This window comes from Zalophus californianus, chromosome 9, assembly GCF_009762305.2.
Source record: "Zalophus californianus isolate mZalCal1 chromosome 9, mZalCal1.pri.v2, whole genome shotgun sequence".
NCBI classification, from domain to species: domain Eukaryota; kingdom Metazoa; phylum Chordata; class Mammalia; order Carnivora; family Otariidae; genus Zalophus; species Zalophus californianus.
The window spans coordinates 93595930-93608703 of record NC_045603.1 but is presented as its reverse complement, the minus strand read 5'-3'; the positions used below and the strand labels follow the sequence as shown (position 1 = coordinate 93608703).

Below are 12774 nucleotides of genomic sequence, written 5' to 3'. Positions count from 1 at the left end.
AGAAGGAAACTGAACCCAAATGGATTAAGTGGCTGCAAAAAGCAATGGTAAAATAAGAAACGGATACAGTGAGTATATCTAAAAACAAAGAATTTACAAAATCCTCCTTTAAATAAAGCTATCATGTTGCATTTTTAAAGAAATTCAATTTGCAAAACAAAACACATTGCTTCAGCAAGATACTTTTCATGAAGAAAAAAGCACCAAATGTGGAATTGGAAAATCTCAACTAAGAATCTGGCTGTCTCTTATTTTAGCCAAGGCCTTGGTTTTCTTCAGCCACAAAGTGAAGGCATTTAGCTAAAAGATCCTCAAGATTCCCTATCAGTTCTAGGATTTAATCGATAGAAAATAGGCTTCCCCAGTTTACCAAGACATTTTTCAAAACTGTAAGTTGTTGAGAGTTTGGAGCAAGATCCTTCATACACAGAACCAGTGCTTTTAAAGCAAAGTCCAGTATGAAGCTTTATATTTTAGGATAATTGGCTATCTGCTTCTATGCAAAAGCTGTGGAAATGGATATAATCTCAGGGAAAGAATAAAGAAAATGATGTACTTTATTTAAACTGTTCCATATTTCAAGAGCTAATGAAGAAGGAAGGAAAGGGCGGTCCAAGTGGTAGAAAAACCAAACAGTATAAAAATCAGGAAGTCTTAAGAGAAAAATTTCTAAAAGGAATATAATATCAATATTAAACGCTGCAAAAAACAATACTAAAGACAATCATTTTAGGGGCGCCTGGTGGTTCAATCGGTTGAGCGTCTGCCTTCGGCTTAGGTCATGATCCCAGCGTCCTGGGATCAAGCCCCGCGTTGGGCTCCCTGCTCAAGAGGAGTCGGCTTCTCCCTCTGCCTCTTGTGCGTGCATGCTCTCTCTCTCTCTCTAATAAATAAATAAAATCTTAAAAAAAAAAAAGACAACCATTTTATTCCTATTTCACAAATTAGCTATCTGGCAAACTCCTCCTCCCAAAATCTTAAAGGCTCAATAGCACAAATACTTGGTGCCAGTCAAAACTAATTTAACTACATTTCTAAAGAGCCAGTCACAGTGGAATACAGCAAGGGTACATAAGATCACCAAAATACAGAAAGCCAATACTCAGTTAAAGGTATCCTATTCTTGAATCTCACAAAATTTCATTCTTCTTTCTGCTAAGGCTGAATTAAAAGGTCAGTGCTGCAAGCAAGGAAAGCTTTTATTTAAAAAGCAAAGCTATTAAGAGACAGGGCTAGGTAAAGTCATTAGTTATACTACAAATATTCCCTTTCAATGTTCCTTCAATGAAAGTGGGCCTGGAGATATGGGACATAAAAAAATTTGACTACATTATTACAACTCAGTCTAAGGGTAATAGATATCACTAGATATAAAGAACTAAAAATTGGATGAGGGTTAAGATGTTTTTTAGGTAAAGGGAAAAACCCTACACTAACATTTGAGAATAAACATATATACACACACTTACTTATTCTTAAAAAATTGTTCGTTTGTTTGTTTTTCCATTTTCAAGGGCCTTGAACCATATCCCAGAGGCTGGTAAAGCCAAGCCACTAATCCAGACTTCCTGGATTAGTGGCTTTTCTAACACATTGCTCTTAAATTTGGGATAATCTCAAAAACCCCACCTCCAAACTATATTGAATCTATATAATCTGCCTGAAAGTAACTGGCTACAGTTTTCATTCTTCAAACAAAAAGAATCTTCTGACATTTTAAAGTATTTTCTAATTTACATCCAGTGGAAATCAGCAAACTGGTTTTAGGGGTCAAATAGCCATAAAAAAAGAGGTTGAGTATGATGACCTATACAATAAGGGCAGTAGAAACAAAATTTTAAGAATCTGTTCCACAGAAACACATTCTAAGTGTAGCATACCTAAATTAGGGACTTGTATAATGTCCATAATGTGTAAGTGTAAAATACAAATTTAAAAATCAATATACTTATTTAAACACCTCACTTTTTAAACTTAATTTCGAAACTAAAAGGAATCCTCATTTTAGAGATGAGAAAACTGAAGTCCAAAAGAATGAAGTGACTTGCTGGTAAATAAGAGAGCTAGATGTGACAAAAACAAGCTCTATTATCCTGATAACCTGAGTTGAAAAAACTAAAAATCTTAAATATGTTTTAAATAAACAACTATAATCAAAACCATACTGGGGTAGAATTCACGAGATAATGCTAAAATTTGTATTTGCTTAGAAAACACTTTCTCCTCTAACAAGGAAAACTAACAGGGAAAACTAACAGGATTATGAAAGAAAGTATAAGGTCCAGTCACTCAAAAAATATTTATTGAACACCGTTATGTGGTAGGAATGATTTTAGTCATCTGGAACACACCAGTGTAGAAAATACTTCTAAACATACTCAAGATATGACAATTATATGTATATAACTGTTAGGGAAATTATACATTATTTTTTCCATTGAGTTAGTTCTGCAAGCATTTTTAAAGCAGAACTTTAGTGTTATAAATATTATTCTTAAAGATGATAAAAATGTATTTTAAAAATAAGTATCTTTCAAAGCTGTTCCGTATGAATTCACTTCAGACTGAATCACTAAAGTTTAACTTTTTAAAAAAATATCCAAAAGAATTTGGAATAGGAACAGATCCTTAACAAACAAAAAACCCTTAAAACTACTTTATTTGTACCTGAAACAGCTGGCCCTCAACATCACTAAGAGTAGTACAGTCGTGGAACAGACTAAGAAACTCCACAGGTAGAGCAGCCAAACAGGAATTACCTCTTACCATAAGGGGACTGCTTCCTGTAACTATGGTTGTTCACTCCTGGAACAATTTCTGTACACATGTTTTCCTGTTCCTTATTCTGAATTCTACACTGCCATCACTCAAAAGAAAAAAAAATCTCAGACTAACAGAGGCCAAATTTAGGTAGGGAAATAAAAATCTTCCTTCAGTCTAAATGGACTGATTACACAAAGAACTCCATACATGCGAAAGCACACAGATGTCTGCACTAGTTCCCAGGGCTCAAACAATACCAGTCATTCAATAGCTTTCCTTTTACATAACCTGATGTGAGAGAGTTCAGTCAGCTCTTCTGAACCTTATAACCCAGGATACTGGAACTCTGATAAAGCCTACATTTTTCTTCAGCACTGTTTTCATGTACTTTCTCTGGAAAGTAAACTTCATTTCTCCCCGCAAAAATAAATCTGGAAATCATCTCTTCCGTTTGATAAGTGATATACTCCATCTAAAATTACTTTTCCAGTAAAACCACATAAATCTAAGATCAACACCGAAGACTGATAGAATATATTTTTAAATGCATGAGTTTAAAATATAATTTTACACTCTATCATGCAAAATACCAAAATGTATACCATTTGGCTGCATTCTATTTATTTTCAGTTGTGAAATTTTAAAAATAGCCATATGACACATAACTTTCCAAAAATTAAAAAAGATTTTAAGAAGAGGGGGGAGAGGGGAAATTTACACACATTCATACACATAAGCAACACGAACCACAACCATCAAAAATAATGAAAAAAGTATTTCACTGTTTGACCAAAACTTAAGGTCTCAGGAAAAATAGTGTTCACTGATCATCCCTTAGAAGCTTAAATAATACTACTTTCTACCTTCAAAGCACACTTTTATTGATTCTTCCAGTAATATTCTTGATCAGCTGAGTCTCTGGCAGGCAGTTTCTCACCTTCAATACTAGGAAGTTTCATGGGTAAACTAAAGCCACAGAAACGCTAATGCACACTTTTATTGATTCTTCCAGTAATATTCTTGATCAGCTGAGTCTCTGGCAGTTTCTCACCTTCAATACTGGGATGTTTCATGGGTAAACTAAAGCCACAGAAACTCTAATGTAGTTTTTAATAATATGGTAAACTTATTTCCTAAGACACTTATCAGACCTGACACCCAGAAGTAAAGCTCATTAGCTTAGGGCACGAAATGAGAATGATTCATTTAATCATTAGATGATTAGATCCTGAACAGTCAAGAATCACCTATAAATTCAGCTCCCTTGAATATGTACTATCATAAAATCATTATCACTTGTAGAAATGACTTAGATGCTGCTCTGGAATTGTGGTAATCAAGCAATTTTATCCACCCATCCTCCTTAGGAGCTCTTGTGGCTCTTCCAATTCCCTTTAACACTCTTCCTCTCTCCACATACATACTATATAATACAAATAAACATGCTTTTGAAGAAGGAAAAGTTCTCTCGTCCAAGTTTATTGTCCTTAGACTGTAAATCCTTAAAGATGGTCCCCCTCTCTCCCCAACAAGAGTACAAAAAACAGAGCTCTGAACATACTACTTAAAAGACAGTTCACTAAATTGCCATCATCGCCCTTACAGTTATAAGATTAAATTTGTCAAAAACAATTTTTCTAAGAAATATTTCTCTTGAGGCGCCTGGGTGGCTCAGTCGGTTAAGCGTTTGCCTTCGGCTCAGGTCATGATCCCGGCGTCCTGGGATCGAGCCCCACGCTCAGGGGGGAGCCTGCTTCTCCATCTCCCTCTGCCTGCCTGTCTGCCTACTTGTGATCTCTCTCTGTCAAATAAACAAATAAAATCTTGGAAAAAAAAATTTCTCTTTTCTCCAAAGTACTATTCCCTAATGACCACTGAAAGCACCAAAACCCCGTGTTCTATAAAGCAGTAACCTCACAAACATTTCAATACTCTCTGCGACTCACAAACTTTGTTGGCAAAACACAGATTCCATTTCTCAAAAATATCTTGCAAGTTCTCAACAACCAAATTTTTCATCAGTACGGTTTACTGCATATCCAACATCTCTGACCTCCTCCTTGGGACAGTCAACCCTTTTTCCTACCACGAGAGCCACTATATTTTCTGATGCTTTATTAAGAGACCATCTGACTTTAGCAGATACTTCTTAACGTCCCTCTAAAAATATAATTTTTTATATATTATATAAATTATATATATGTGTGTTCCAGAACTTCTCACCCTAAAGTTTCACTACACTGTTGCCCACATTATCTTTCATGGACAGACAAATCTTTTAATTTTCCTACAACATGGCATCTTCTTTAAACTTTGTCACCAAATAAGGCCTGATATCAAGACAAAGGAACACATAAACCTTTCTTTCATTTTCCCCCACGTTCTATTACATACTATTAATCCACTCCCTTCTATAAATATGTTTTAAAGCATTCCAACATACTTGAAAGTCAAAGAAAACAAAGTGTTAAAATGGTTATTTGCAGGTTACTTATCTTTACATTTTAAACAATTATGAGTAACTCATTTCAGGTTAATGTTTAGTTATCTACCATGACAGACTCTGGCATAACAACATATTCAATAAACAAGTATCAAGGAATGGTATGTGGCAGAAGCGAAGCACAGTAACAAGCATGTGAGGACACAGTTCACATTTTCTAATGGGATTTACCCATAGCTTTAAGCTTCCCTTCTCATTAGAAATAAACCTTTACAGCAAATATATGCTTAACTAACTAGAAATGAGTTCTTTAACAACTTAATTTTTATTTTTCATTCAATACTGACATATTAAATAACACTTCAGAGTTTAATAAAAAGACACTAGTATAACAAAATGATTGCATATACACTAAAAGTTGTAAGATCGGTGAGATTTTTTATGTTGTCTTGAGCTATCAAGTACTTGTTAAGTCTTCATCCCTTCTCTGCCTTCTAATTATCCTCTCGTAATTATTCAATGCAGAAAACAGACCAAGAACTCTATGTATGGCTATCCCATAAGTGATGTGAGAAACACAATATTACAATATTTACAGAAACATCTTACTTTAAGACCACAACATAATTTCCCACGTTCAAGTCTACTTGACAAAGAAGCTCAAAGAATCTAAAATTTGGTTTTTGATCTTTCTTATCTCTTAGGGTTAGGGAGGGTTGTCTATGCTAGCGGACAGAAACCAGGAAACAGAGATGCAATAGGCTTTGTACATTGCATAAAACTTACCCACTTGAAGGATCTAAGGCAATAGCTCTGGGTTGATCCAACTCTTGCCAAAATAAAACTTTTCGTAAAGATCCATCTAAATTAGAAACTTCAATCCGATTTGTTTCAGAATCTGTCCAGTATAATTTTTCTCCAAGCCAATCACATGCCAGCCCATCAGGGGACAATAATCCAGAGACAACAACATTCTGTACACTCTCAGTTTTGTTAAACTCTGTTCGTTTAATGGCTTCTTCGCTGACATCACTCCAGTATATCAAGCCATGACCAAACACAAAGTCCACCGCAGCTGCATCCTCCAAGCCTCCAACTACAATCGTAGCATTCTCTTTGCCATTTGTAGCATCAACCAATCGCAAGTCCCGTCTGTTTGCATAAAGCAACAAAGGGGCCGCTAGAACAAAAAAAGAAAAATATGTAAGTAAAAAGAAAGGAAATGTAATGGTTCCTATAAACTCAGTTTCAAATCAGCATTAGTGAACAAATACTATCAAAAATAAGAGTAAATAAATCTTCTATAGAAGACTGTCTTAAAGTCTTCACAAACAAAATACTATTTTTGCAGCATTTAAATACAAAAAGTTGCAAGAGCAAAGAAATAATTCTACTAGGACAATCTTTTCTTATTAAAACAGTCTGTCGCATAATATTAAAAAGTTTGGCCATACCAAGAATTCACAAGGATATGGAGCCAGTGGAACACTCACACTCTACTCGGGGGAGCATGTAAATGGTGCAGCCACTTTGGAAAACAGTTTGACAGTTTCTTAAAAGGTTAAACATACATCCTAGCATATGATCCAGCCATTCCATGCCTAGGTATTTACTCAAGAGAAATAAAAGCATATGTCAATACAAAGACCTATACATAAATGTTCATAGCAGCTCATATGAAATAAGGCCAAACTGGAATCAACACAAACGTCATCAACAAACTAGTGGATGAACAAACTGTGATACATCCATACAATACAAAGTAATGAACTATTTGTACATGTAACATGGACTCTGATATAACATGTGAATCTCAAAATAATGCAGAGTGAAAGAAGTCAGATCAAAAAAAAGTACAGATTGAATGACTCCATTTATATAAAATTTTAGAAAATTCAAATTACTCTATTGTGACAGCAAGCAGATCAGTGGTTGTCTGGAGGTGGACAAAGAGGGTGAAGAAGAACAGGGATTATACAGAAAGATTATAAAGAGGCATGAGGAAACTTGTGGGTAATAGGTATATTATGTCTATGAGGATGGTTCGTGAGAGGTACATATATCAAAACTTATTAAATACACTTTCCATATGCACATTTTATTGTATTCTCAATTATATTTTAATAAACCTGTTAAATAAACAATCTGGCGGATAGTTCTTGACACAACTATTTTATTGTTTTACATTATCATCAGAATGACCTCTAAATAAGACCTAATATCAAAACTAAATATAAAGCCTATCCTAAAGAAGTAATATTAAACTTTGAGAAGGCTGAAGCTGTTAGGACTGAACTTGTATAAATTCTATGGTTTGAGGAGTTTTTAAGTATCTATTCCAAGTTCCTGACATCATTAGTAATTAAAGATCTAGAGTACAACTATCCAAAAGAACTTTCTCGGATGACAGAAATACACTCTCCACTGGGCAATACAGTATCCACTGGCCACATGCTAGGGAGCACTTAAAATGTGGCTAGTGTGACTAAGAAATCAAATCTTTAATTTTATTTAACCTTAATTCATTTAAATTTAAATAGACAAGCGATCATATTGAATAGCACAGATCTAAAGGCTGCGATGAAGAATACAAATGAGGGAAGGAAAAATGATGCCAGAGTTATGCAATAATGTACATAATCTTCTCTCATGATTACTAAACTAAAAGTCTAAAACTCTGTCATCCAAAGGCAATACCAAGTACCATTTAAAAGTAATCACTATCTCTTTTTTAAGAAATTAATTTCAAAAAAATTAAGGTCAAAAAAGTATAAAGAAAAAAAGTGATGTTCATCCAGTTTATGGATTATGGCTGCCAAGTGGTTGTCATCTACAAGTATAACATTAATTTCTCTACTACCTAAGCTTAAATCCATCTGTCTTAGTCAAAAACAAACAGGTAGATAGCTTTTTAAAAAAGTGACTAAGAGCCCTGTCTGCTTATTCTATATATCTAATACTGCTATTGGCAAATTGATAAATTTCCCTCACAGATTCACTTTTAACTAATTTCAAGGCTTCATTCATCACAATGATTTATCAGTACTCACAGTGTCTTATATTGAGCCCTTCATGCTATGAGCCAATTATAAAAATCAGGAAAAGGGTCTCTATTAGTTAAGGACACAATGCTAAGTACTACACAGGGCTAAGCAACTGCCTGAGAGCACTTACAATTTAAAATCCAAGAGTGATAATAATCTAATATTTATTGAGCACCTTTCTTTATGGCACTATCCTTGGAAAACTGTGTACCAAATGTGTATGTGGCATCAGGTATTAGCTACATCTGTTAAGTCTGTTTATCACTTTCAAGTCAAACATTAATATTTCTACTGAACATTTAGTCTACAAAATCCAAAGAACCTTTCTGATCATTTAAGACCTCAAAAGCCTTCTAAGTACAAGGGGATAAAAAAAAAAAGGGTTGGGATGGGGGGGATGGGTTAACTTCTTTTAATTTAGCAGTACTATTTATTTATTTATTTAAGATTTTTATTTATTTGTTTGACACAGAGAGAGATAGCGAGAGCAGGAACACAAGCAGGGGGAGTGGGAGAGGGAGAAGCAGGCTTCCTGCCGAGCAGGGAGCCTGATGCGGGACTTGAACCCAGGACCCTGGGATCATGACCTGAGCTGAAGGCAGACGCTTAACAACTGAGCCACCCAGGCACCCCAGCAGTACTATTTATAATTAAGATTTCTAAGGGACTATTCGTAAGGGTGCCTGGCTGGCTCAGTCAGTACAGCATGTGACTCTTGATCTCGGTGTTGTGAGTTTGGAGCCCCATGTTGGGTGTGGAGATTACTTTAAAATCTTTTTTTTTTTTTTAAAAATAAAGAAAGAACACCATGTAAACCTACCAACTATTAAAAGGAAATCCCAGGGTTCACCCTAACCACCCTTCTGATACTTGAATAACTTTCTACTATATTACAACCAATAGATATTGGTACCAATAGATATTCAGCAATATATTAAATGGGGTATCTGAAAGGTATAATTTGACTGGTAATATTGTTTTAATCTATGAAAGAAATACACTGGATCCACACACACACACCCCTAGTTATAGCATATATGCCATGCATTCCGTTAACTTCCATTCCAAAGAGCTTACCTTCTAACTTCCAAATAGCCAGATAACCCAAATATCTGCCAACATATCCCTTCAGTGGAACCTGCACAGGTGCTTAGGAATCCTCATTTTCCTTTATTAACTTCTACCAAACTTTCTCTAGTAGCCTTTCTAAACTTTTTCTGCTTTCCTGAAGACAAATTCCATGCTTTGAATCCTTCCATCTCAGATCATCTCCTAAAATAATCTCAGTGAGGCAGGGAGCAAGGTAAATGTCATTATCCCCAACATCTTAATTTAAACTTCTCAGAAATCTCTATATATCCCACCTATCCTCCTTTATCTTGTCCTCAGTCTCAAATGACAAGTTACTTTTTCTCCTTTATGGTTAAAGCAATACTTTGATTCAGTCTCCCTACTTCCTCTCTGCAACTTTGCTCTACGGATTATTCCCTATTTCTTGTCTCTTCAATGGCTCCTGCCAGGTCCCTATCAAAAAACTTTGTCCTAATAACACTAACCTTGCTATCACCAAAAGAATTATATTTCTCCTAACCACAAAATCTTTTTTTTTTAAAGATTTTGTTTATTTATTTGACAGAGAGACAGAGAGAGGGAACACAAGCAGGGGGAATGGGAGTGGAAGAAGCAGGCTTCCCACTGCGCAGGGAGCCCGATGCGGGGCTCGATCCCAGGACCCTGGGATCATGACCTTGAGCCGAAGGCAGACGCCTAACGACTGAGCCACCCAGGCACCCCACAAAATCTTACAATATTGAATACACTTCATACCACCATCTTAGTCTAACTTAGACTAACTTTCCATTTATCACTCAACTAAAACTGCTCTCTCCAAGTCTCCAGAAGCACACAAATCCAATGGCCTTTTCTCCGTCCTTATTTTTGACCTCTATGTAGCATTCAACAATGTTGACCATATCCCTACCTATGTACAATTCTCCTTATACTACACTGTTACTCTTGTTTTTCTGGTCATGCTTCATCTGCCTTCTAGTTTCAAATCTTCCTCCTACTTCTCAAATATGGGTATCCCCAAGATTCTCTCTTGTTCCAGAAATGCAAAGTACAGAAGAGAACATGTGCAAGTTCACCTCGTCAAGTCTATTCAGGTAATTTTCAAATCATCATCATCTCCAGTCTAAACTTAGGTACTGCACCTATAACTTCTTGTTGGCCATCTCTTCCATCCATTAAATTAAATTCATAACCTCCCCCACAACCTGCCCAAAAAAAATCTTCAAGAGTCAATGGTACCATTCTCCTAATCTTACAGGTACACAGTGGATCCCTCTGACACCTCCCTTTTCCCCCAGTCTGCCAAATACTGTCTTGCTGACTCTTCTTTAGCATGTCCTTAAATCTGCCTCTTTTCCATTTTCAGAACCACTATCCTACTCTAGACCTTCATGACCTCATGCCTAAACTACATTAATAGTAAGTGATCTCAACACTCTCCCATCCATTTTCCACTTCTAATACTTCTTCTACTTTATCCAACTCAAAAAGTTTTCTGATTTCCTTTGCCTAAAATAAAAAGCCTCAATACTTCAGGCCACCACCAGGTGACTTCTACCTAAGACTCTAACTTAATTTTATAGCCTCTGCATCATACAAACTGGTTTTGAAGACACTGACTGTGAGCACATCATACTACATTCACTACAGTGTATTCATTTTGCTGCCCACTCCATACTTCCCTCTCATTATCCCAACAAGCAAGTTCTTCAAGGCCAGATTCAAATCTTATCTATTCCATGAATCTTCCCAATTGCTTCAGCTTTCCTTCTGAAAAGGTGGAGCTCTTACAGTCTTTACCACTTTTTTGCTATTAGCATTTTCAAAAATATATTTTCTACTTCAACTAGGATCTCTGCCCCTTGGGAACAGGAGCAATATAACTAAGTTTATCCCCAATATCTAGAAAGAGTTCACTGCCCTTAGAGAGATATGGTAAACAGATCTACTAATATCTAAAAGGAATTCTCCAGAACCTGATCTAACAATATATTTGTCATAAACCCAAAAGAATTTTACATTAATTCTGGCCAAGTGTTCACAAATGCCCATTACTTACCTATTGACTTGTTCAAAGTTTAGTCAGGCTTATCTCCTCCCCACAGACCCCTAAACTTTAGCTAGCTCTCAGCTTAAGCAAAACAACACAGAACATCCTCTCTTAAGGAATCATTCTGAGTATAAGGTGACCACAAGAAAAAAAACATCTGTTAAACTACCGTGGTGATGTCATCTCCCAACCCCCACCGGCTTATCCCACTCTCCCACAAAGATCCTGCTGGCACTTCAAGAGAAAAGTCTTTTTGTGTTTGATTTTGAGATACCAACATATCTTGTGGTCAGAGAATTCTACCTATTACAATAACCTTTTCGAATAATCTCCCTGAGTAGGGATTTATTTTTGACATTTGTATGGTGACATGACTTGGATGAGGACTGGACTTCACACACACCATTCCCACCTTGATAATGCTATTTAAACTCCTCTCCCGTCCAGAGATTCATGTATCTTTCCTTAAGTTCAACTCTTGAACCAGTGCTCCAGACATCTAGTCTGTTGCAACATGGTACTTTGATGCTTTTCGGCAGAGAAACTTTTTTCTTTGGCTCTTTGAGAATGACACCAACTCTTGAGTAGGAATATTCCCAGCTATTCTATCTTCCCTTGACTCCTCCAGTGGAGATTACAGTGGGAATTTCCTTGGCTCAGGGAATACAGGCACACCTCATTCTATCACACTTCACTCTATTGCACCTCGCAAATACTGCATTTTTTACAAATTAAGGATTTGTGGCAAACCTGCATCAAGCAAGTCTATTGGTGCCATTTTTCCAACAGCATTTGCTCACTTCACGTACGTATTTCACATTATGGTAATTCTTCCAATATTTCTAACATTTTCATTATTGTTTTATTTGTTATGGTAATCTTTGATCAGTGATCTTCAATGCTACTACTCTATTTTAGGGCACCACAAAACTGTACCCATGTAAGACAACAAAATTGACAAATATTTTCTGTGTTCTGACTGTTCTACCAACTAGACATTCCCCTGTGTCTCTCCCTCTCCGCAGGCCCCTGTATTCCCTGAGACACAGCAATACTGAAATGAGGCCAATGAATAACCCTACAATGGCCCCTAAGTGTTCAAGTGAAAGTAAGAGTCACAGATCTCTCACTTTAAATCAAAAGCTTGAAGTAATTAGGCTTAGTGAGGAAGGCATGTCAAAAGCTGAGATAGGCTGAAAGCTAGGCCTCTTGCACCAGTTAGCCAAGTTGTGAGTGCAAAGGGAAAGCTCTTGAAGGAAATTAAAAGGGAAAAATGAAGGTGGGGAAATTGGAGGGGGGATGAACCATGAGGGACTATGGACTCTGAGAAACAAACTGAGGGTTTTAGAGGGGAGGGGAATGGGGGGGATGGGTTAGCCCAGTGATGGGTATTAAGGAGGGCA

At 36.4% G+C, this 12774-nt stretch overlaps 1 protein-coding gene across 2 annotated transcripts in view; it reads right to left on the bottom strand.

The window, feature by feature from the left end:
* The window catches only part of LRP6 (LDL receptor related protein 6), a 173647-nt gene that overhangs the window by 143651 nt on the left and 17222 nt on the right, over positions 1-12774 (bottom strand). For both annotated transcript variants that reach the window (XM_027592991.2, XM_027592992.2), the window contains exon 2: positions 5993-6386. In XM_027592991.2, the coding sequence (XP_027448792.1) occupies positions 5993-6386 (394 nt within the window). The remainder of the gene's footprint in view (positions 1-5992; positions 6387-12774) is intronic.